General features: G+C 43.5%; 3 protein-coding genes across 5 annotated transcripts in view; 2 read left to right on the forward strand and 1 right to left on the reverse strand.

Moving 5' to 3' along the window:
- Positions 1 to 2,165: 2,165 nt before the first annotated feature.
- Positions 2,166 to 6,698, reverse strand: cetn3 (centrin 3). 2 transcript variants are annotated; one of them, XM_030354931.1, is made up of 5 exons: positions 6,592 to 6,698; positions 6,104 to 6,239; positions 5,683 to 5,797; positions 4,326 to 4,517; positions 2,166 to 2,764 (listed from the first exon to the last, which is right to left on the reverse strand). In XM_030354931.1, the coding sequence occupies exons 1-5, from the start codon at positions 6,606 to 6,608 to the stop codon at positions 2,721 to 2,723; spliced, it is 504 nt and encodes a 167-aa protein (XP_030210791.1). In that variant the 5' UTR covers positions 6,609 to 6,698; the 3' UTR covers positions 2,166 to 2,720. The 2 variants fall into 2 exon arrangements, with proteins under 2 accessions (XP_030210791.1, XP_030210790.1); XM_030354930.1 differs by lacking the exon at positions 6,592 to 6,698 and having other exon boundaries at positions 6,104 to 6,259.
- Positions 6,699 to 6,797: 99 nt separating this feature from the next.
- edil3b (EGF-like repeats and discoidin I-like domains 3b) lies at positions 6,798 to 14,207 on the forward strand. Of its 2 annotated transcripts, XM_030354928.1 has the most exons (11): positions 6,798 to 7,505; positions 7,770 to 7,844; positions 8,815 to 8,835; positions 8,988 to 9,113; positions 9,763 to 9,876; positions 10,362 to 10,543; positions 11,175 to 11,330; positions 11,561 to 11,705; positions 12,298 to 12,482; positions 12,963 to 13,118; positions 13,550 to 14,207. In XM_030354928.1, the coding sequence occupies exons 1-11, from the start codon at positions 7,415 to 7,417 to the stop codon at positions 13,697 to 13,699; spliced, it is 1,401 nt and encodes a 466-aa protein (XP_030210788.1). In that variant the 5' UTR covers positions 6,798 to 7,414; the 3' UTR covers positions 13,700 to 14,207. The 2 variants fall into 2 exon arrangements, with proteins under 2 accessions (XP_030210788.1, XP_030210789.1); XM_030354929.1 differs by lacking the exon at positions 8,988 to 9,113.
- A 4,712-nt stretch (positions 14,208 to 18,919) lies between these two features.
- Positions 18,920 to 25,000, forward strand: part of hapln1b (hyaluronan and proteoglycan link protein 1b) — a 23,576-nt gene continuing 17,495 nt past the window's right edge. Inside the window, exon 1 of the mRNA XM_030354880.1 lies at positions 18,920 to 19,243. The gene's annotated coding sequence lies outside the window, so the exon portion shown is untranslated. The remainder of the gene's footprint in view (positions 19,244 to 25,000) is intronic.

Consider the following 25,000-nt stretch of genomic DNA (forward strand, 5'->3'; position numbering starts at 1 on the left):
CACCCGTCTTTTAGCTATCGCTCGGCTCGAACAACAACAACCCACAGCCCCAATTTGGTGTTCTTTGTAGTTGTGATGTAATTGCTGGGTGAGTAATTGCTGGCTTTAGATGACGGGGCTACTACCGAAACAATGATCTATTGTTAACCAACTTTTGTTTATAAAGCTGTGAGTGGGTTTCTCCTCTAAGGCAGAGCGGGGAGGACCACGACAAACATAAATTATTCACAGGATACGCGACGAAGAGGGGTGATTTGTGTCATCTCAAAAAAACGAAACGCCGCGACGCCATGGACTCCTACTGCCTTATAGCTTCAGTGTATCTGCGTTCATACCACTATTCAAGTCCCTCATCTCTTTGTAAAGCCCTTAATCACAGCCGCAGCCTCCGAGGGCCTGGCCGGCCCACCTTCTGAAACACCCCCGCTGTCCCTAAGCCCTCCAAAGGGCAAAGGAAACTCTCCCCCAAAACCCAGTGGGAAGATATCTAGAGAAGGAAGAGGTATCCCTCCTTCCAAGGAATGCTAGGGGAGCCAAACGGACAGGCGTACTGTATAACAATAGCAACATGATTCACATTATCACCAATTAGTGACCTAACTTAACGCAAGCTATCTCTTACCAAGAACACACCCGCCCATTCCACTTCTATTCTTAGGATTCTCATCAGTAGGTTATCCCAGAGGAAAAACGACCGAAGACGACTATGATAACGGACCTAAGTGTTGCATAAATATATATGCGTGTTTATACACGTACGTGTATGTCTATACATGCATGTGTCTACATGTATCTGTCTATGCATGTATGTGTGTATAAATATTTCTCTATACATGTAGGTGTCTATGCATGTTTGTTTATGCGGTAAGCACATTTTGGAGGTGGTGGGGGTTGGAGCAGGGGTGGTGGTTGGGTGTGGTGAGGCCCTGGGATTGTATTTTCTCATCTCTTAACTTTTCTCCTCCTCGACATTTGCAGGCGGTCTCAAGCCAAAACAAAGCCGGACGACAAAAGCATGTTGACTACATGAAGACGGTACATACACGTGGATGTGTGAAGGTGCATTTTATGGCGGTGGCGGATGCGATGGTGGGAGGCGGAGATGGTGGTCTTGTGAAAGGAGGTGGAGGTAGCGGTGGTGGTTGGTTTGGGTGCTGAGGTTGTAACTGGGGAGGAACCGGAGCATTCTATTTGTGGACCATGTGTTGCACTGTTGGGCTGATGAACCAACAGCTGAGCATGCGATGTAGTGCCCGGGGTGCAAGAGAGAGAGAGAGAGAGCGAGCAAGGAAGAGATCTAGTCTGGTCGGATAGACGGACGGACAGATGGGCCGGTCCTGTCCACCAAGCCCAAGACTGCTCCCTTGCACTCCTCTTTCCAGGCTCCCGAGTGTGATAGGACACAAAGACGATGGGGAGGAGGTGTTGGTGAGAGAGGGAGGCTTGGATTACCACATATGGGTTACAATTACGTTCATTTGTCTCACTTGAGAGGGAAAGACGTCAGCCCTCCAATTAAAAGAAGGCAAAAAAGAAAAAGAAACGCAAGGGAATGTTGACGCCCAACTCTGCCGTCTTCTGATTGGCCGGTCGTGTGACCAAGGCACCCAGGGGTGTCAGCCGGCGAAAGCCCTCCTTAATTATCCGAGGGATTGCAAAGACCACTCGTTGTGGTTTTCATTGGAATCAGTAGGGGGAAAAAACAGTTTTGTCTGAATCACCTTGTTTGGGTTTGAGGGGAATTTAATAACAGGGCGCTTTGGGGACGATTTTGAGGTTTGGTGGTTCGGTTGAAACGTCACTTCGGGCTTAGCTGACGACGCACGGCAGTCTGTTTTTTAAAACACATACATCAGCAGTCAATAGTCAAACAATGGTTAGGGAAAAAATACTTCAGAAGATGCGTGGGCCTGTCATGGTTTTGTTGTAAATGACAGATGGTCTTATCAGCACACTCTGAAACAGATTTAGTGTGGACATAAAAGTGAAGTTCTAGGAATGTGTTTTAGGTGGCAACAACTGTTGTGGGACAGGAGTTAAAACAATCAAAAACAAATACGCAACTGCACCGGCTAATCATAGATAAATGCCCCATCTGTTTAGTTTAAGTAGATGCCAAATACCGGTTTTAAAGCACCAATCATAGGACTATACAGCATTTGAACAAAAATTGAACACATTTTATTTTGTATAAAATAATTACATTTGTAACAAAAAAAAAAAAAGTGTTGCGAGAAAAATCACTTAATCACACAGAGCCACAGAAATGCATATTGTCCTTTAAAGATTCAGACATAACAACAAAGCCGCATAAAGGACAACTGGGTAAACCAAAATCTGGATAAACCAAAAAAATCTTACTTTACTTTATTCACAACTGTTCTGAAATCAAATGTGTAAATCAACAGAGTAAAAACCGACACAAAACCAACAACACAGCCGATGTAGCCTGGCTAAACATCGCCTGGTTCAGTCCCAATGTGCTCAGTCCCCACGGCAGTCATGGATCATTTATACATAACATGGGGTCCAAATTCCAGAAGTGACTGTAACAGAAGGTTTTTCATCAGTCCGCACACGAGCGATGACGTGACGCTGCTCCAACGACAGATCATGACAGATCATCTTTGTCTGGGTTCCTCACCCGCCTGCATGATGTATACATCCAGGAAGAAACGCCCCATTGTCTGGGTAAACTCTTCTGAGACACGGCCTTCCTGTTAGGAGTCACCAGTCATTATGGACAGGAACTCGTCTTGATTTACTGGAGAGGGAAGAAAAAAGAAAAAAAGACTGCAATGAAAGTGTGACCAAATAACTAACTTTTGGTGAAGATAGGAATTTGTTGTTGCAATCGAGTTAATATATAATTCAAAATCAATGAGAGGGCCCTATATGCAAACACCTATTTAATCTCTAGGACTAGGACTAATCTAGGATTATCAAAATTAATTTGTTATGCTTTATTTAAATAATAATTCGGTACAATTTAACATTTCGTTATTGTAAATTAGATTTGTTTGTACGCCGGGTTCCTTCTCTCAGGAACATATTATATATAATTGCGTCTCACAATAGCGCATGACAGTTAAAAATCATTCAGGGATCCGCCACTAGAGGTCGCTGGAGATCCACTCGAGGTTTTTCGCTGTCGGGCCCGTTTGGTCCCTATTGGTTATCATCATAAACTAAAAATGATCTTTAACATTTCACTGCAACAAAGTTAAGGAGGGCAATTGAGTAAATTGTAGTGGTGATATAAAATCAGATTCGTGTGGTTGTGGTAATTGAATAAAGATATTTTGCTGATCCATTTACTTGAGAATTGGTAAGCGTCTGGTGAAGTAATTTAGCAAAGGCTTTTATCCAGAACGACTTGAATGAATTCAGCTGCATTTCATTACTTCTGGTTGATTTCATGTTAGGCTGGGGCTGGTAGTCAAAACCCCTCAAGGTGAAGTTTAATTTAAAAAGGACCCCTATTATACCACAAGGTGTGAGTGTGTTTAGCCATTAAAAGCCGTTTGAATATCTTCCTTTTCCTGTGTTTGAAAGACATCACAAGTTGGAGCTGTTTGATCAGCAACATTTGCTACAATCCACTGGGTAGGCTGGTAGACTGATATATCCAGCACACATTGCAATACACATAACAGTAACAATGGCCAATCAAATACACATATTGAATGTCCGATCACTCTCTGATCCAGTAGTCCTACTACGTTATAGAGGAACATTTACATTTGGGGGGAGACGGCACAGGCCCTGGGCCGGAAACCAACCACTGCCTGGGGCAGAGTGACACATTGGTTCCTTCTTTTCGTCATGGAGATATTCTACCGAGGAAAACTAATATCACTAATTTGGCGGATGAATCTTTCAGAAGGGGAATTCAATAAATATTTTTCCACAGCCGCCAGTCTACAAGGTGTTGACCCTCTTAACAGTTTACTAATTCTGGCTGAGTTGGTGTTTTCCTTCACGCACTTAGATATACCCACTGCTAGCAACAGGATTGGTCGAAACAAATATGAAGCGAAAGAAAATGAAACATCCTGTTCGCCCAGATCGCCCCTGATCTCCCACCACTGCCATCGCAGACTTTAGATTCATATCTTAAGTCTTATCGACCAGACTTTAGATATCAATCTAAAGTCTGAAGGCCAATAAGACTATAGATATTAATTGAAACTCTGAAGGTCAATAAGACTTAGGACATGAATCTAAAGTCAGATGGCCAATAAGACTTTGAGTTTAATTAGAGTCTGGTTTGTGAGACGACTCGGAAGCAGGAGTCAGGCCCTTAAGTGATGTGCCTCACTTACTCTCCCCGTCGCCGTTGGTGTCGAACTCGTCGATCATGCTGCGCAGCTCTTCGTCCGTGACGTTCTCCCCCAGCTCGCGGGCCACCCGCCGCAGGTTCCTCAGGCTGATGTTGCCCGACTCGTCGTCGTCAAACAGCTTGAAGGCCTTCAGGATCTCCTCCTTAGGGTCTCGCTCCAGGATGCGCTCCGTCACTGCAGGGGAATAAAAAGGAGAGGGTACACAATGTATGACGTTTGGTCAGCATAGGGGACAGAATGTATTACGTTCTGTCACTGTAGGGGAATAAAAAGGAGAGGGCACACAATGTAGGACGTTCCGTAACTATAGGGGAATAAAGAGGAGAGGGAACACATAATGGCAAACACAATGTTGAAAATTAACTTCTTATTCACAATGCATGAGACACGGCAGGTGAATAGGATTTTTTTTTTAACTTACAGATATCTTTATGAAACTTTACCGGTTGATTAGCCACATGATTAGAAGAAGAAAATGCATTGGAAGTTTTCTCTAATTGTATGTTAAGATATGCTAATTAGGCTATATCTAATGAAATATGCGCAAATATGCATACATTTTGAAACGAAGAATCGGACCATTGGAAAAAGCCAGGCTCAAAATTATTTTTTCATGTTGTTACTATATTAAGTAGAAAAATATTTACAAAGGGGATTATGGATATCTCCTTTCGTTATCCAGTTAATCAGAAAATACTGCCAATGCCTTAAAAAAATGTATTGCCGCCCAATTTTTATGCATAAAATGTCATGTAAATCAGGCCAAGAATGATATATCAACAAATCCCACTGTAAAAATCTTCATATAGTAGCTGAGAATAAGATTCTAAAGTTTGGTGCATGTAGGTGCTACAGAAGTGGAGATTCCTTGCTTGGCGTGTGAGGAAAAACTCATTTTGAGAACGGCCTTTAAAGATTCTTATGGCAAAAGCTAACCAGGAAGCTTGAGAGCATACCACGTGAGACATTCGAACCAATCGTCCGGTCGGAAATCGATTCCAGCCAATCAGATATCAGTTTTATGTTGTGCAGCAGATCGAGTGCTTTCCAATGATACCACGGAACACATATGACAGAGACCGGCTGTAATTTGAAACGGTGCGTAATAAAGCAAACTTTTGGTGAATCTTCTGTAAAATTCAGAGGCGCAAGTTGAGAAACTATAATAAAACAAACACCTAAATGTTTTGTTTTGACTTTTTTTTTTCTTTTGTGTGAAACATTACATGTTAATCGTGCAAAATAGCCCAAAATATCAAAATTGACCAGTGACCAGTGAAAAATCGATGATTTTGCCTGCCGTGTCTCGCCTTAAAATTACTACCACATTGAGACTGACCAACTTCGGTGAAGTCATCGAAGGATATTTTGCCGGTTCCTGCTCGGTCGTAGTCCTTGAGAATCTTCAAAACGTCCACCTTCCTCACCTCGAATCCCAACGCTCGCATCGCAACCTGTCGACAAGGAAACCCGTTTAAATGATAACGCCATCAAGCAAGAAACGCTAGAATCTCTAAAACAAATTTGGATCAACTAACAGGGATATTTTTGGACATACATTTCCATACTGCATGTATTTTAAGGTACCATAATGTATGTACCTTAAGGAAATGTACATTTCCTTAATGAGCTTGCAGAAGGATACCTACATTTAGACTGTGGACATTTGGGGTTTGAAGCATTTTTTCTCACTTAAACACCAGCCGTACCAAGTATACACAGTACATTAGAAGCGTCTCACTTTCTGATACAACATTTACCTTGAGTTCATGGTAGTCAATCTCCTTATCTTTATCAGTGTCAAATAACTCAAAGGCTTCTTTAACTTCATGTTTCTGCTCCTCTGTGAGCTCTCTCCTCTTCTTGCGCTTGGCTTTGTCTGCAGTAGGATCAGTTCTGCCATGATCAGAATACATTGATTAGGTTCAAATCGAACAATTATCGATACGTTTCAACCTGATGCCCACAACAACGCGGCGACCTTGCGGTGTGTTTTGAACAGCCAGATGACAGTTAACAACCATATCTCAGCGGGATATTACAACTGAAATACAGCGAAAAGCCCAGTGTCAATCTTACATGCTTAGAGATATAATCCAATCATAATCGACATGTTAACTGGCGACAGTAAATTAACCATGACATGAATGCGTTTGACTACCATGTACGAGTCACCGGACGATACTTTTAATACTTCATCACAATTAAAAACCTAATGAGCAGCAACTTTATTAAATCAAAATGTTACCTTAAAGCGAGACTCATGCTGAAAGATTCGTACGACCTATTCGCGATTGAAACAGGTACACACAACACAGCCGTTTAGCCGCGCTCACACGACGCCCCGCTATTGGTTCACTTGTTTCTATGCTGCAGTAAAGGCGTCGATGATTGGTCGGAAGGACAGCCACTTTTTTGCCTCTTATCCACAGAGGACCAGTTGGACGAGGGATGAGAGTGGAGAGTTGCAGCCAAACTCAATCTCCAACCTTCAATTATTTTTAAATCTGTTGCTAAATAACTATTGAATGAAAAAATCTTAGATAAATACATATGATTAATAGTAAAACAGCCTAATTATAGAAATATGACACTTAGCAAAGGCTAAGGGCTTATTTAATTAATCAATATTTCAATTTCAGCTAATTCCGTAAATTATGGATTACAGGTTTTTTAGGTCGTAACACGTATCCAGTTTCCCAAACTGGAAACTTGAATTTTGATAAATTATATCAAATACCATAAAATTATCTGCCAAGGAAATACCCATGTCTTTTTTAATATTTAAATCATTCCTATAAATAGCCTAGGTATCGTCATTTGTCGGATGCATTGGTTTATGGATCGGTTCTAGAAAGTGATGGTATTTATTTATTCATGTGAAGACGTGAGACCGCAGTGAACAGAAAACGAACTGCGCACCGAGTTAATTCTAGGTTCTTGCAGGCAGTCCACACCACTATTATCATCAGCATCTCCGCCGTCTCCACCAGCAGCACCGCTGTCGCAGTGGACGGGAGGGAAGGAAAAAAGCCCCCAAAACATTGCGTGCTGTTTGTTTATGTTTTAACATGAGGACCAGATTCAACTTCGCGCTTATGCTGTGGGCTTTTCTGCTACTTGTCTGTATTGATGCGACCGTCTCTGACCAGGAGGTAAATGGTGAGTGCGTCATCTTTTCTAAAGGCTATACTTTGACCGCTTAAAGAAGGTAAAAGGATTTAAATGCAACGATTATTTTTTTAGTTAACGAGTAGCATCTCGCGAGTTAAGTATATGCAATTGTTGTTGTTTTTTCAATTGTTTTTGCTGGATTTAGCGGCTTTGGAAATTAGTGTGAATTAATTAGTTCGATATACATTATTATTTTGAACACTATGCAATGTTATGCTTTCACCCACTTCTCTCTCTTTCTCCGCTTCCCAGAAGCCTCGTGTGGCCCCCCGTTGTGTGAAGGTGAAGGAGACTGCTACACTCTGCAGCCACAGGATGCTATCACAGGTGCTGTTGGATAACGTCATCGTAAAATGTTGTATTTTTAGGATATATTAAAAAAACAAATCTGTACGATTTTTCCTATATTTTCATTAGAACAACATTGCCCCTGTCGTCTGGATGAAATGAGCATGCATTAGCCTATTTCTGAAACAAATTGACAAATCTTGTTATGAAAACAACACATAGGCCTAGAAAAAAACTCTTTAGTTGAGGTAGAAGTAAAACTAAACTTTCTGGGCTCAACCTGAAAGCAATTATCCAATAATAATAATTGTAATACCAGACTACCATATCAATTTACAACTCAAACAGGCTCTTTTACTTTTACCAGTACAGTATATTTACATCCACTGTTGCCCTTAATGTCTGTGTTATGCTCTTCTAATGATCATTGAGTGAGCACTGCGTCTTTGTTCTTAAGTATGTCATGTTGAGCTTTCCTCCTCTCAGAATGACCCACTTTTTAATCTCTGGACTGACCACCCAGGCAGACGACACTCTTTGTCTTGTGGGCTGTATATTTAATGAGATGCGCGCTATTTCCCTCAAATACCACCAAGGCAACATACTTATCCTCTGTGGGATGAAAGATTAACCCGAAACAAATTGTTTAACACTGCACGCTCTCTGACACATACGCACACACACACACGCACACACACCCACACGCACGCGCACACACAGACACACAGACACACAGACACACACACACACACACACACACACACACACACACACACACACACACACACACACACACCAAACACACACACACGCACACACACACACACACACACACACACACACACACCACACACACACACACACACACACACACACACACACACACACACACACACACACACACACACACACACATATACACAAACATACACACACACAAACACACACACATTATGTGAAGCAATTTCCCTTGGGATTAATTATCTAATCTGGATCTTGATATTCACAGATATATCGTTCCCAACCGAAGGTAAGTGTTGCAAAATATTTTGTAATCATCATTGCACTTATAATAACCAGTATATGATGGATTGTCAGGATGGTACAATGAATAAATGGATGCTGCCGGTGTATTGCATGTGATGTTTAAGTGTTGTTGTTGGATGCCCATTGTTTTGTCAGGGCGCTGTCAACCCAATCCGTGCCACAATGGCGGTGCCTGTGAAACCACAAGCGACCGCGGGGAGATTGTCCTGGGCTATGTGTGCGTCTGTCTGCCTGGCTTCACCGGAATCCACTGCCAACACAGTTAGTGTCATCATTATAGCAACTCAGGAGAACTACATGGGCATACAGTTTTCATTCATTGTTATCAGAGATTTTGAGATTTTCCCACAGTTGGGGCGCAAAAGTGGATCAGAATACAATTCTTATTTGGTGTATAGGCCCGTCTGTTTCTTGAGAAACGTTTGATTTCCGATGTTTTGTAATGGAGAGAAATAGCTTCAGTGGAAAAGTGACATAGTGCCGATTTAAACAGATATGACTTCATACTATTCAGTCTGTCAGCAAACACATTTATCCAAGGTTCCTTATATTAAGGAGCAGCTAGGGGCATCTTGTTGAAGGATGCCTACAGATAGACTGCTGACATTTGGGTTCCTACTTCAATTTCTGAACATTTTGACTGACACTCAAATACCCTAACACTGAACCACCTGCTCTGTATGCTAATTCATATAAACAAACAAATGTGCTGCAGGCAACCAACAAACCTTGATAATCATTCTCACAACAAGTTGTTTACCGCCTCATAGAAAAAACAATTGTCAAAAAATATTCTTATTGATAAAAATAGAGTTGATGTTATCTGAACAGTGGGTATACTACTGACCATGACATTTCTAAGGACCAAATCCTCATTGAACTCACTCTGCTCTAACTCTCGCCTGTGCAGATGTGAATGAGTGTGACAGCGAGCCCTGCCAGAACGGGGGAGTGTGTCAGGACGAGGCAGCCCAGTACACTTGTGTGTGTCCAGCTGAATACTATGGTCCCGACTGCCAGCACAGTGAGTACAATATCTCTGATACAAATAGACGGGAAATGTCGCTTATAAGTAACATAGTTACCATGCACATGTTTTCCAACTGCCATAATCAATCGTAATTAATGAATATATTTTGTTTTGAGTTTCATGCCATGTGACGTGTTGATGCTGCCATGTTTATGTGTGTATGTGTGTGTGTTGTTATAAAAAACATATTACTTAGCCAAACCAGAGCGATATGTGGTATATCCAATATGTAGTCACACGTACACACACGTGCACTCACGCACTCAGGCACGCAGGCACGCACACGCACACGCACACACACACACACACACACACACACACACACACACACACACACACACACACACACACACACACACACACTCACATTATACTATCTACAGGGTGCTGGTGTATCCTGTGTGTTTAACCGGTGATGCTGTCACCCACAGGGTGCTGGTGTATCCTGTGTGTTTAACCGTTGACGTTGTCACCCACAGGGTGCTCGGGGCCGATCGGCATGGAGGGGGGGACGGTGTCTGACGACCAGCTGTCCTCGTCCTCGTCGGACCGCACGGTGTGGGGTCTGCACCGCTGGCTGCCCCAGCGGGCGCGGCTCCACCTCCCAGGGCTGGTCAACGCCTGGAGCCCTGCCGAGAGCGACCTCTGGCCCTGGATACAAGTACACACCCGCCCATTAGTGCTGCTAGTAAAGCTACGTGTACACGTTGGAAACATTGTACTCAGTGTGTGTGAGTGAGGGAGGGAGTGAGTGTGTGTGCTTGGGGTTTGTGTTTGCGTGAGTGAGTGATTGTGTGTGTGGTGTGTGTGTGTGTGTGTGTGTGTGTGTGTGTGTGTGTGTGTGTGTGTGTGTGTGTGTGTGTGTGTGTGTGTGTGTGTGAGAGTGGATGTCTGTTTCATTACATGCATGTATCTATGCGTGTATGTTTGTATGCATATATGTATTTATCATTGTATGTATATGTGTGTGTACGTGTGTGTGTATACTTGAGTCTGTGTTTGTTTGCGTTTGAGTGTGTGTGTGTTTGTGTGTGCGTTTGAGTGTGTGTGTGTGTGTGTGTGCGTGTTTGAGTGAGTGCATGTGAGTGTTTGTGTGTGTGTTTGAGTGTGTGTGTGTGTGTGTGTGTATGCGTGTTTGAGTGTGTGTGTGTGTGTTTATGCGTGTTTGAGTGTGTGTGTGTGTGTGTGTGTGTGTGTGTGGGTGTGTGTGTGTGTGTGTGTGTGTGTGTGTGTCTATGTACAGTGTGATTGCCTCTGACACTAACGGTTATATTACATGTATTTGATCCCAGGTGAACCTGCAGCAGTGGATGCGTATAACAGGGGTGATCACCCAGGGGGCTCGGCGGCTGGGGAGGTCAGAGTTCGTTAAAACGTATCGGGTTGCTTACGGCGACGATGGAAAAACATGGAGGATGATCAAAGCCAAAGGAAGCAAGGAAGATATGGTGAATCTCTTTATATATATATATATTATACATATACAAGATACAAGATAGAAGATCGTTTATTGTCATATACACAATGGAAACATAGTTTGAACTGGGCAATGAAATTCTTAATTTGCAAGTTCCCTTCACACAAAATATACTTAAAATAAAGTCGATAAATATATACTCCATATATGAATATATGGAGTTATTTGACCTTTCTAAGGATCTCTCTTTTATTCTTTCAGCTTTTCCATGGCAACACAGACAGCAGGTCGTCCATGGCCAACGCCTTCTCTCCACCAATCGAGGCCGAGTACATCCGCATTTACCCCCAGCTCTGCTGGGGACACTGCACCCTGCGCATGGAACTGCTGGGCTGTGACCTCACAGGTCGGTGACATCATCATGACGTAATGGTCACGTTATAATGTCAAATATTGATAAAATAAAAAATGGAGAGTTTGTTAATTAATGTAGTGTGTAAATTACCATTGTGTAGAATCCAACAAATGGCATATAGGGGGGCAAACACCCCTTGCCGGTAGACTCTGGTGGTTAGGGGTGTTATGACCCCAATGTACGCAGTCTACTTGTAAACATCATTAAGCAAGATGTAAAAAAAAGAATGTATCAACATAAAACATCTGTAAATTGCTCGGGATAATATAAGCTGTGCTAATCAACCAAAATATCCCATCGTCAGAGATCCGGCCAATTCTCCCATTCATGTGACACCAAAACCCCGATAACGCAAATCAGTTTCAACCCAAATCCCCCTGAGACATTTTAGGCCCAATCCCATTTCTCCTTACCCCTTCAAAACAAGGGGTAGGAACGTGATTGGGCCTAAGGCCCAATCCCATTTCTACCCCTTACCACTTCCCCTTACCCCTTCAAAACAAGGGGGAGGGGTAAGGGGAAGGGGTAAGGGGTAGAAATGGGATTGGGCCTTAAAGTGACCTTTTGCTGCCCGCCCCTTCAGGCTGCTCTGAGCTCCTGGGCCTGCGGTCCGGCGAGGTGCACGACTCCCAGCTGTCGGCCTCCACCGTGCACCTCACCCTGGGCATGGAACTGCTCTCCTGGAGGCCCGAGTACGCCCGGCTGGGCCGCAGGGGCAAGGTGAACGCCTGGGCGGCCGCGCGCAACGACCAGGCCCAGTGGCTGCAGGTGAGGAAGAGGGGGGGGGGGGGGCCGGACCGCAAGTTCTACGGGGGAGCTCGGTGGCTCTGAGATCGTCCGGGGCGTTCATTGACGAAACTGGGCCGAATATTTTGATCCCGTCAAAAGTCTTGTTCTTCTTCCCAGGGTTGTCCGGTTGTGTATTTTGTTAAGAAGACGTAGTTGGAGTTGCTCATCGTTTTTTTGTGTACTTTCATAGTTGTAGTCATTATTCCCAGCCGTACTTCGTGTCGTATCGTGTCGTATTTGATAAAAGCTAAATTGGTAAATAGTTACAGGTATTTCATTTGTAAGACGAGGATAGGGTAGGGAGTCAAAAAGGGGAAAAAAAAAGGGACGCAACAAATTGTTTAGCTAGACACAATAAAAAACATGAGTGCTTGTGCTTGTATCCCCCCCCCCCCCCCCCCCCCCCCCCCACACACACACACACACACTAACACACACACACCCTTATTCTGCATTGAGGTGGACCTGCTCACCCCCACCAACATCTCGGGGGTGATCACCCAGGGAGCCAAGGACTTTGGTCGGGAACAGTTTGTCAGCTCCTACAAGCTGACCTACAGTCAGGACGGCAGAGACTGGACGACCTTCCAGGACGAGGAGCGACACAACGACAAGGTAGAGGACAACACCAGATGGTGGAAGGTTTAGCAGTTAGGGTTTGACTTTTCTGAATGCACTGTTATTCACTATGGATGAAAATGTCTCCAATGAATATAGTAAACGGATATATTTCTGGTTCGATGTTAGTAATCCAAACTCCTTCTTTTTAATCAAGTTTTAACTGTTCGTGTACGTGTAGTTTGGGGTTTTGCCCTCTAGATGTCGCCCTTGTTTACCGCAGCCACGCCATCGCACGTGTTTCAATTACTTTCCTTATGCTCAACTGCAGCGTCGTTGTTTTTGAACATCTTGTGTCATTACCTGAGCATTTACAGCTCATTTAAAAAACATGTAGCTAAACTGATCTATATTTTTGCACTAACTCAAAGGGGGTTGATTTGTTTGCTAGTGTCTTGGTTGAATACTTATTTTTGTGTCGGCGCTAGGTTTTCCAGGGCAACTCTGACAACAAGAGAGCCAAGAAGAACGCCATCAAGCCCCCCATACACGCTCGCTTCATCCGGCTCGTCCCCTGGTCGTGGCACGGGCGGATCACCGTGAGGATGGAGCTGCTTATTTGCCGGGGCGATGAATGAATCCATCTTGTTTGTTTTTAGAATTAACAAAGATTTTGAGCAGTGGTTTGTTTCAGGGAGGTTACTCGCATTTATTGACTGTGAATTATTTGTGTGCCATTTTATTGTTAATTTTTGCATTACCAAACGTGTTGTGGAACATGCTTATTCAAAACGTATACTTGATCTTGTAATAGTAGGGCTACTGGCCACAGCACTTCACAGTCACCTTTGAACAGAACTGCATTTACTGTGATATGTGAACGATTCTGGTTCGCAAAACTGTGGTTGACATTAGTAAATTGTTAGCACAAATGTATAGATTGCCGGTTATACTACTTCCTGAAAATGGTGTTTCTCAGTATTGTTCTGTGGACCATTACATTTGATATAATGTACTCTGCCAATGAATATATTTGATTGTAATACATGGTGCATTTGATACAAAGCCTGTAAAATACATTTGAAACATATGTCATTGATTTCGTTGACCCATGTCCGAATGTGAAATACAGTCAGAAATAATATGTGTTATAGTGTTTCATTCTTTAAGCAAACATTTAATATAGTGAATCCAAAGCAGTTGACAGTGGAGATGATTTTGTTAATGGAAAGGTTTTTATTGGCATGTTACTGCCGCCTGCTGGGCAATTCTAAAAGTGCCTTTTATCGCAATATTTAAATTCTCACAATCAGAGTATCCGATTAACTTGACTTGTCTTGTAATTATTGGTCTGAACAACAAGAACGACATCCTACTCTTATCACACTCTACTCTCAGTCAGTTTCAGAATGACTTCCCAACCCCAGCAAACATTTCCAATGCCTTTAGCCTGAGATAAACATCTCTAATGGCGTTTTTAACATATAGGACATGTGTCTGTCATGTTTCTAAGTCCAGATGACCCAGAATCGTGGTGTTCTGGGGCAGAGACCAGGAATAGATGCTGGGACTTAAACCAGGTCTTGATGCTTGGGAAGACACCAGGTATTAATACTGGGGCAGACACCGGGTCTTGATACTGGGGCAGAGACGAGGTCAGACCATCCTACCCCACCATCAACTCCTCCTAAAGTCCTCATTGAGTGGTCGATATCATGGTGTCATTTTCCTCTCGGTGGAAAACCATCGAGACCCCAGTCTTGGACAGATAGTATGACACACATTCACTTGATGCTAAGTGCTCACTAGTTTCCATCGCCTTTGACTGAAAAAAATGAGGTTTTCCCCCTGGGACTAAATCGATCCCTGCTAGGTACCACATAAGTCAATCTCTCAAGTGAATTCACTTCAATTCATGGAATTCACAAGTTGGAGATAGGCTATTTGACAATTTGGTCAATTAATCTAAGCTTTACTCCAGTGTTGTTTTTGGATTATTAATTAATTCATGAGCAGGGGCTATTGGCATTGTGAAGAATGATGCTTGCTAAAGGTAGACATTGAGGATTCAACTAGCTAGCAGTCCAACACCTTAGTGGCTAGACTAACCCTCCTCTACAGTTGTATTTCAAAACATGAAAGATGCATAAATACTCAAAACCCAAACCTCCAAGCTGCATGGTTCATCATTTTCTAAGGAAACAGGCTAAAAATACTGACAGAAAGTGGGCTAAAGAAGTGATTCACCGTGCACAGACTGAAAAAGTGAGTGTGTGATGTTAACAAACATGTGCTTTGTTGAAAATGAATTTGTTCATTCATTTCTAACACACTGCTTTATACAGTCTAAAAGTTCCAGCGTCCTCAACTAACACACCAGCATAGACATTTTCCAGGGTGCAATGGATGAATGATATGCATGTTATTGAGATAATTTCTGCTATAAACCCTTTTATTTAAACAGATAAAGTCTCATTGACATTTCAATCAAGTAGTATTAGCAGAACGTCAACTTGTCTGAAAACCTATCTTTCCCCTGTGTTGGCAATCCTTGCCACCAAGGATTCATTTTCCCACAGAGTTCCTCCCACAATGCAACAGGGCAGCTGTGAGGCTGGTGCCATCGCGTCTCTGCTTATCTGTGGGGAGGGTCTCCAACTCACATGTGCGTGTTCAGATAGAAGTCCTAGAGGGCCTGCAGGAAACACAACGCTTGATACATGTACTCTCGTCCCTTTCTTCCTCGCTCCTCTCTTTGTCTCCATCCACATGTCCGCTTCCTCCTTCTCAGGGTTTTTTGCGCCCGTTTTGAGAACAAACAAAAACAAAAGCAGACCGACGCGGGGAGTGTGATGAGGGAGGGATGATGTCAGTGATAAAGTCAAAGGAGCCCCTCCCTGTAGTTGAATGGATGACACACCGGTGATGCATTCGGTTAGTTTGGTCCTTCATCTTTTAACTTTAACAAGGTATCCTGGGTAAAGTGAATCCTATTCATCTTGTTTAACCCTTATTCTAAAGCTGAACTACGTGTTCTTTCCCATTAGCAACTTTGTAGCTTGAGTTGTGTCTTGGAGTTATTCTTGATCAACTTTCTATTTCAGCTATGTAGCAATTAAATAGCTGCAGTAGGAAGGTAACATAATGCAGCTTTAAATCTATATTTTAGGAAGTGCCTGTTTACATCTCCAGAGTCAGCAGGCTGCAACAAGCACCCCATTTCTTTAAAGAAGCCTCACTTAAACATGTCGGCTTAAATACGTGAGTGGTGAAAAACTCATTCAGTCTACGTGTGTGTGTGTGTGTGTGTGTGTGTGTGTGTGTGTGTGTGTGTGTGTGTGTGTGTGTGTGTGTGTGTGTGTGTGTGTGTGGGTGTGTGTGTGTGTGTGTGTGTGTGTGTGTGTGTGTGTGTGTGTGTGTGTGTGTGTGTGTGTGTGTGTGTGTGTGTGTGTACACAATGTGTATGTGGGTTTGCTGTGCCTAAGGGCAGTGGTTGGAGGTAAGGGTGTAGGTTGTAGGGTGTAGGTGTAGGTGCAGGGGGGGGGGTCAAGTTAAGTTGATGTTTCTAGAAAGCAGCCTCTGTCTTTCCAACATGTGATTCTGTCCTAAAAGACCATAGAACATACTAATATCATATACGTTGTCACTGTGAAACACCTGCTCCTCTATACATTTCATTAGATATTGAGATTTTTTTGATTCGGTATTCCCATTCATAATTAATCTATGGTTATGGTTCATTGCACACAAAGCTCTGTAGATCCGGTTGGAAACGGCGTCTCTGTGCATTCTGGGTTGTGGGGGGAGTTCAGTGTCCCATAAGCGCTCCAGAGTTGGGGCATGAAAGTGTTCATGTCATTACAGAGCTGGACCCCACCCTGCAGAGCACAGAGACCCCCTGTCCACACACACACACACACACAGACACACACTCATGCACGCACGCACGCACACACGCACACACGCACACACATAAACACACCCACACCCACGCACACACATACACAGAGGTTTGTGAAACCTTTTTCTTTCAAATCAGTAGCCTTAAAGAACTCTGTGCTCTAAAGGTACAACATAAATCCAGTGAAAGTGGTTTTTGTGGGGGTCAAGACAACTATTAGGAGTTGAGAGATACGAATGTATATCACACCTTTCTTGAAGTAAAGTTTAAGTTTAAGTTTACCACCTCCTGTCTGTCTGTTCGGACAAATAGATGAACAAAAATGATTTATTATCGGCCAACCAGAAACAGGTTTCATTTACTGAGAAATCACCACCGCCACAGGGCGGGTTTTATAGCTGTCTGTTTGACGGGTGAACTTTCAACTCCTTCACAAACTACTTTGACCTTCTGACAAAAGACGGCTGGGGGAGAGAGTGGCAGTCAATGGATCATCCGTAATAGACAGACGGAGGTGGGCTTAAACCTTAAATAGACTGGATGTTTTACTGCGCAGTGGAGAGTTCAGTTTGTGAAATTTATTTCGCTTCTAGTAAAACTGGGACCCAAGCCCAGCTGCTCTGCGCTCCCTCCAGACATATTCCCTGCAACAAAGTCTCTGCCTTTATTCTGCCCATTTTTCTTTTTCGTTTTCAGTTTCGGAGGCTTTTTCTTATAAACAATATGCCCTGCCTAGTGTTTTTGGATAAAAGCATATAGCCTACCAAATGATTTAATGTTCAAACGATAATCAGAATAACTATTTGGAGACTGCGTCCAAGTTGGCTGCACACAATGCGATTTGAATCCACGTTTTTCTAAAATGACATCTATTATTCTGTTGTTTTTGTCTATCTTTGCTGCATTTGCTAGGCACCCCACCCAATATTGCAACCGAACATTCAAATCTTTTTTTTTGAAAGAGGCATGTTGTAAATGTGTGATTGCAAAATACAATAGAGCCATTCATCCTATTCCCAGTTCGTTTGAGAGGAAAAATACCTTAATTTGCAGATTGATAATTTGTTTGGTATTAGAGATCGTTCTTGACTTGCGTCACGGCAAAACTAATCAATGCTGATGTTGGGTTGGGAGATCTTCCAGTAATGTGGTTGAGTCTGAACAGCCAATCAACAAGCACGGAACTGTTCTCAATAAACACAGGATTCACCAATGTTAACAGGCAGAGGAGTCCTCGTTGTAATTACACATATACATCCACACCCACCCACGCACACGCACAATGCACACATAAGGTAATTACATTTATCATCAAGTCAATCCATCTGCCTATATTCACGTGTTTAAGAAATACAAAATGACTACATAATTACTTTGACTGGATTGGATATAATAATTGATGTACATTTCATCATTTCCCTTTTCAAGTGACATATTGGCTGCATTAAAACGTGATTAAAAGCCATTAAAGTAATAATCAATCATCGAGCAGACCATCCAATATGTTCAGAGCTGTCCTAAGCTAGCTCATTGGCAGCTTTGAGACCATTTTAAGAGTTAATCACGTTAATAAAAGCGACTGGTTCCAGCCAAATATAACCTTCCCGTGAACTATTTAGAGCAATTTTAGCCAACGACGCAAGATAATTAAAAAAAGTAATATATTATATCCCTGTCGTGCATCGTATAGCAGTCTTTAATGAGCATTCATGTAGGCTACAGCAAACATGATCGATGCATGTCCAATTTTAAATAAGAAACGTGTTAATTTTCCCAGTTTTGAAATCGCCTGCTTCTCCAAGACATGATGGAGCCTCGTGCGTCATTGAGTCCCACACAAGTCTCCAATTTCCACCGTGAAGGATTGGACCAGCCTTGCAGAGCCCACTGTGCTGTATATATTTCACCTGCCTTCGCAGCTTCGTACACTAGTGCTCCCCCCCTCCCCCCCACCCTACTCCAACAGCTACAAATACCCCCTCCTCCTTCGCAAAAAAAAGAAGTCTTGGCTTCTTGGCAATTCGTCAAACGCAGCACGCACCTACAAGAGGCGGCTGTTTGTGAGCTGCCCATACACCGCAGCACCACTTCAAACGAAGCCTCTCTCAGCGAGTGAGGGTAAATAGGTAAACATCTCCCCCGAACTGGGCTCCCTCCCAGCGGGTCGCTCTGTCTCCAGTGACGCTGAACGCTGCCTTTACGCTCGGGGCTCTGCGCTCGTTCCAAACCAGTGCCAGTTCCAGTAAGCGAAAGAGGAGGTAAACAACGAGCAGGACTCAAGGTAAGACTTCAATAATCTTTAAATTTGGACTCCGATAAACCTAAAGTCTTGTATGTTTTGTTTTTTTATTTCATTTTTTATTTTTCTGTACTTTCTCTCATGATTCAGTACGTTATTAAGCCTTATTGCTCATGTTTGGAGTGTTTGTCTGATTAAAATAACCGGCTCAGGATGATACGCGTGTTTTTTACAGCCTGCTTTCATTTACTTTTGGACCTTTTGTGACGATGAGTTGTTTGGCGTTGACCTGCTTGTAAAGATGTTGCGCACTTCGGATAATTCCTGGACATAATCCTTGTGGGTGTCTGTTTTATTGTGGGGTTGTGCAGAACTACCATAGTGTATTTTGTCTAAACAATATATATATCCCAGCTGAAGAAGGTGACACTCTCTGGAAAGTATAAGAATAATAAATCAGTAAAACAGTTTTATGTATTGTTGCGTAAACTGAAGTTCTGTGGTATAATGTTTTAATTTCCTGAGTTACACATGCAAACACACACACACAAAAGCACACACACAGAAACACACCGCACGCACACACACACGCATATATACACTTACATGTGTGATGCAACTGGCTGTGTGTTGGTTTGGGCTGAGACTAGCCGGCTCCACCCTGACCCCCCAACCCTGTCCACACAGACCCATGGAGCCCCCACCCTTGCTACACACACACATAGAAGCACACACACACACACACATACAAACACACACACACACACACACACACACACACACACACACACACACACACACACACACACACACACACACACACACACACACGCGCACACGCGCACACACACACACACACACACACACACACACACACACACACACACACACACACGCACACACACACACACACACACACACACACACACATGGAGCCCCCACCCTTACTACACACACATATACACAAGCATGCACACACACAACCACACACACAGAAGTTCAGGGGCCCCTGAAAGCCTGTGACAATTCCTTGAAGAACCAAGTTTATAGAAAATGCATTTTCTCTATCAGGATCCTGTTCTTGCCTTCACACAAATACTAACACACACACATGCACGCACGCACGCGCACGCACACACACACACTTTTACATACTGACACATTCCTTGTGCAAAGGACACCACTGGCTAAATAAACAATGGCTGGTGAACGTAGTACACATGCCCAATTTTTCATGAATGGAACCTTGTGCCAGCGTTCCGGATGAGACTACCGGCTTAAAAAACAACTTTGTTACTTCATTGGAAACATGTCTGCTGCCATCGTCCTTAAAAAACAAATGTGTGTTTTGGATTATGTACGTTGCTGGTCCTCGACTACCACATCCATGTCATGTAACGCAAACATCTACGGGGACGCTTCGGAAAAATACTTCGGAATCATTCCCCGAAAACGGGAGAAATCGGAGAGAGCGATGGAAGAGCGGGACGCTGCGACGGCAAGAAATCAACGTTAACAATCACTTCAGGAATGCCCCCCCCCCCCCTCACCTCCCCATATCAAACCCAGTGCTTAAGCTGTAGTCGGCCAGTGAACCTTGAACCCCTGGCCACTCACTTCAAACATCACAATAACCTTCGCCCATTAAAACCTCAGTGTCAGTGGAAGCCCCACGCTGGGCCAGACAGGGCCAGTATCTCAACTGTAAGCACCGCTCTTAGAGGGGTCACTGCTGTCTCCCAGAGTCGTTTATTTGTCGGGGGAAACGCTAAATTATCCCCTTACAATGGACAGCCGTAAGACAAGTCAAGGAGGGGGGAAATAAAAGTAATGGCGATAGGCGAAGGGTTAGTGGGGTTGAGTATTAGGAAAGTCCAAGTGAAAAGCCTCACATGTAGACTCAACAGGACGTTGGCTTTGCGTCTCCTTCCTCCTGGAAGCGCTTGAATGTGTTTTTGTGTTTGTTGTTACTGCGGTGGATTAGGCCGCATCCTTTGTGCCGGTACCTGTCAAAGGAGGACATTCATTCAGTATATTGTATACCCCCACCCCTACTAGTATTTACTGACTTATTTAGCATGCCTAAGTAGGCTTTAGAATAAAGGGAACTACGGTACTTTATAGACTCAGGGTTAATGAACCAAACCGAAAAGGAAGGTTACAACTACGTTATGTTAAAGGTCCATCTTTGATGCTTGGAGAAAGCAGGGCTTTTATTGTGATATAACAGACCCTAATTGATTTTAGCATGCTTTTGAGGGCTCCTAAGGATATCCAGATGCATCCAAAAAAGAGCATTTATTATTTATTGATGATGTTTGATTGATGATTCAATCCAATTAATTTGATTGAGTGGGGATATTTGGAGGAGATAGCAATAGTTAAATCACGATAGGACTAAATACCAGGTCAGATGCTATTATACTTGAGTAGAACCTTCCTCTGCATATAAAAATATAATTTGTGCTCATGACTCTTACAACCGTTAAGGGAACTCAGGAGCTGGCAAGCAAAGAGTCCGTAACAAAGATTTAAGCTTCACATCAGATTTTACTTCCAGTTTTATCGCCGAATGAGCTAAGTATTACGTTTCTAGAAAAAATCAATCTTGTCGGCCTCTTGTATCTTAAAACTAACGTGAAATGTCTTTCTGAGTGTATCTTATTCACATAATATGATTAAGTGTAGTTTGTAAGATAATTAGCTCTGTAAAAACCATATTAGGACTGTGAATGGATCGCTTCAAAAAACAGGCTGGCTGTGTGTTCACCAATAGAAGGCCTTAAGTCATAGGGAGGGGGATACACAATATCACATGATTGGCTGAAAGTTAAGCCGGCCCCTTTACTCAAGTTGTCATCAACAAACCTCAGCTGTAGAGGAAGGAAGTTGTGTTTATTATATTGTGATCTTAACCAACCAATAAACAGAGGTTATTGACCTCTCTATACAGAAGGTGACATATGTTACTGTGGTGGCAACGAGGTAACAAGGTGAGAAAAGTCTACTTTTTCATACTTTTTCACGACTTTAAAAGGTGGATATAAATTGAAGCAGGCTTATGAGATGCTATAACCTTTGACCTTTGCATGGGGCCCTATAGGCCCCCTAAGCCTCAGAGCCCTGCTGCGTGTCAGACCAAGGGCCCTTTGTGGCAGCAGAGCCTGAGTGACATCACAACCTACACATGGACCTGAGTGTGTGTGTCTTTGTGTGTATCTGGGTGGGCAAATGCTGGCCATGTGTGTATGAGTGAGCCTGTATGTGTTTGTGTGTGTGTGTGTGTGTGTGTGTGTGTGTGTGTGTGTGTATATGTGTGTTTGACTGTGTGTGTGAGAGACAGAAAGAGAGGGAGTGAGAGAGAGACATGTGTGTGTGTGAACGTTTCCTAAATGTTTGTGTGTGTAGCGTGAACTCAATTTCCAGTTCCACCTCTAAGGAAAGCAGGCGTTGAGTGAAGGGCATGGCTGTGTGTTATTTGTGAATACTCTGCATTCAAACGGGTCTCCCGGCCAAATGACTCTGTATGACCGCCACCACACCCCCGCCACCTACCACGAACAGCGCTGTGTTTCTTCTGCACACAAGGGACACTCGGTGTGTTCCAGAACATGCCTTTTTAGGAACATATTCTCCCCCCCCCCCGTTTACCAAGTCAGTTTCCAAACAGCTGCAAAATTCCGTCGTCTATTTTTATCGTTAATTTTTGTTTTTACAGTAAAGAGTCGCTACTGTTTTGTTGTGCTTTCCGTCGTTTCCCAGCATGCCGAGGTCGGGGTACCAACAGGAACACTTGGGACATTCACAATTACAAACGGAAGTCCCCACCCATATGTATGTGTGTGTGTGTGGATGTGAGAGTGTCTGTGTGTGTATGTGTGTGTGTGTGTTTTTTGTGCGTGCTTGCGTGTGCATGTATGTGAGAGTAAGTGGTCTTGAAAGAAGAGTCACCGTTTGATCATATCGAAGGCTATTTACTTTTATACGAAGCATCGTGGTTCATGTCAATCAGGTGACATACTGACCCATATTCCGAAGGGAGGTCAATATTACAGCAGTCAACTGTAAAACTAAATCTTTCAATAGATGATCCCGACATATTGAGAGTTTCTACCCCTGTTTTAACACTCTCTTCGAACACAGAACAGGATGTCTGAAAGGTTCGTGGTTCGATATCCACCATGTCATCCACCCATAGATATCCTTTCGCAAGAGGACAGCAAAGTTCCCAATCCCCAACGTGTTCCCTAAGGACCGGTATCAGTGTTTGCTGCCAGTTGCTTCGGTGGAAACCGTCTCCCAAATGCCTGAATAGTAAATAGTCTGCCTGTTCTGGTTAGAGAAGAATTTTGTCCCTAGAACTGTGATGAGTCATGTTATCTGAAGTGACATTGTGCAACTCACAAAAAAAGTCCAGTGTTGATGAATGCACCAGAGAATGGGTTGATAAAAGGTGTTTGTCTCAGACATCTGTGTTTGCGAACACAGCACCCACACGTCCATTATTGACAGCTGTCTGGAAGCGTGTGATTCAGCTGTAGTTAAGCCGAGGTCCAGCCCAACCCAAGGCGTTCTTGCTAGCCTCAGTGTTCCCCGGTGACTGCCATCCCATCGATAACCGACCACATGCTGAGACTTTGCATACAGAACGACTGTAAGAAGCTGTACAATGACCGTAAATCATTGTTCATGTGAGGGAGAGATGCCTGTAATGGGATCCATGTGGTGACCTCATCGCTTGGTTAACCCACCAGGAGAGAGAGGACCTCTGGTGACTTTCATCTCACAGGCAGGCACGTACGCAGGCACCCCCGCACAGACAGACCACACACACACGCACGCACGCACGCACGCACGCACGCACGCACGCACGCACGCACGCACGCACGCACGCACGCACGCACGCACGCACGCACGCACGCACGCACACACACACACACACACACACACACACACACACACACACTCACACACACACACACACACACACACACACACACACACACACACACACACACACACACACACACACGAAAGCCTGCACATGAACATATAGACACACACACACACACACACACACACATACGAAAGCCTGCACATGAACATATAGACACACACACACACACACACACATACACATGAACATATAAACACACATGATACACACAAAAGAACACACACATGGACACACATTCACTCTGAGACACACACACACACACACACGCAAACAGAAAACTAATTTAACGGTTGATTTATTGTGTCAAATTCCTTGTTAAAGGGAGCGGTCCAGAAACCCATTGCCAGCGGCTGGGGGTTTTGACAGCTTTTCGTATTGTTGTTGTAACACAACATCCATCAGTACAATGTTTCACCACTTCAATGGTGAAGGTATAGCATATCAACGTATATCACACAATCCTGTAGCATGACTCGCACCCTATTGTAGGTCAGGTGAAGAGCTTCCGCGTTTGTATTATTGTACGGTTATTACAGATTGTTGGTGTCGGTTGAAGTGTTGCGACATTGAGACACACATTTCAAACTGATACAATGTGTTATATTTCAACACCAGTTTGAAATATTCTGTTAGTGATTGTCCTTCCCCAGGTCGCACCACCAGTTGTATTTAGTTTGTGAGTTCACCCAGAGGTCAAACCATCTAGACCTTGTTCGAGCACCCCTGAAGCAATAAAGGGGCAGAGCACACATTGATCCAATACATTATGTGTGAAGTTGGTGTTTGTTTTGTGGAGTGTGTGTCAGCGTTTTCACTTCAGCTTCCTATTTGCTTTATCTGGG

This window comes from Gadus morhua, chromosome 4 (genome assembly GCF_902167405.1).
Source record: "Gadus morhua chromosome 4, gadMor3.0, whole genome shotgun sequence".
NCBI lineage: Eukaryota > Metazoa > Chordata > Actinopteri > Gadiformes > Gadidae > Gadus > Gadus morhua.

Coding starts and splice junctions, on each gene's coding strand:
- cetn3 (XM_030354930.1), bottom strand. CDS start 6,259: ATGTATTCTGATCATGGCAGAACTGATCCTACTGCAGACAAAGCCAAG. Junction 4,518..5,682: donor CGATGACTTCACCGAAGTTG/GTCAGTCTCAAT, acceptor ATTCCCCTGCAG/TGACGGAGCGCATCCTGGAG. Junction 2,765..4,325: donor CACCAACGGCGACGGGGAGA/GTAAGTGAGGCA, acceptor TTCCCTCTCCAG/TAAATCAAGACGAGTTCCTG.
- edil3b (XM_030354928.1), top strand. CDS start 7,415: ATGAGGACCAGATTCAACTTCGCGCTTATGCTGTGGGCTTTTCTGCTA. Junction 11,706..12,297: donor GCTGGGCTGTGACCTCACAG/GTCGGTGACATC, acceptor CCGCCCCTTCAG/GCTGCTCTGAGCTCCTGGGC. Junction 12,483..12,962: donor ACCAGGCCCAGTGGCTGCAG/GTGAGGAAGAGG, acceptor TTCTGCATTGAG/GTGGACCTGCTCACCCCCAC.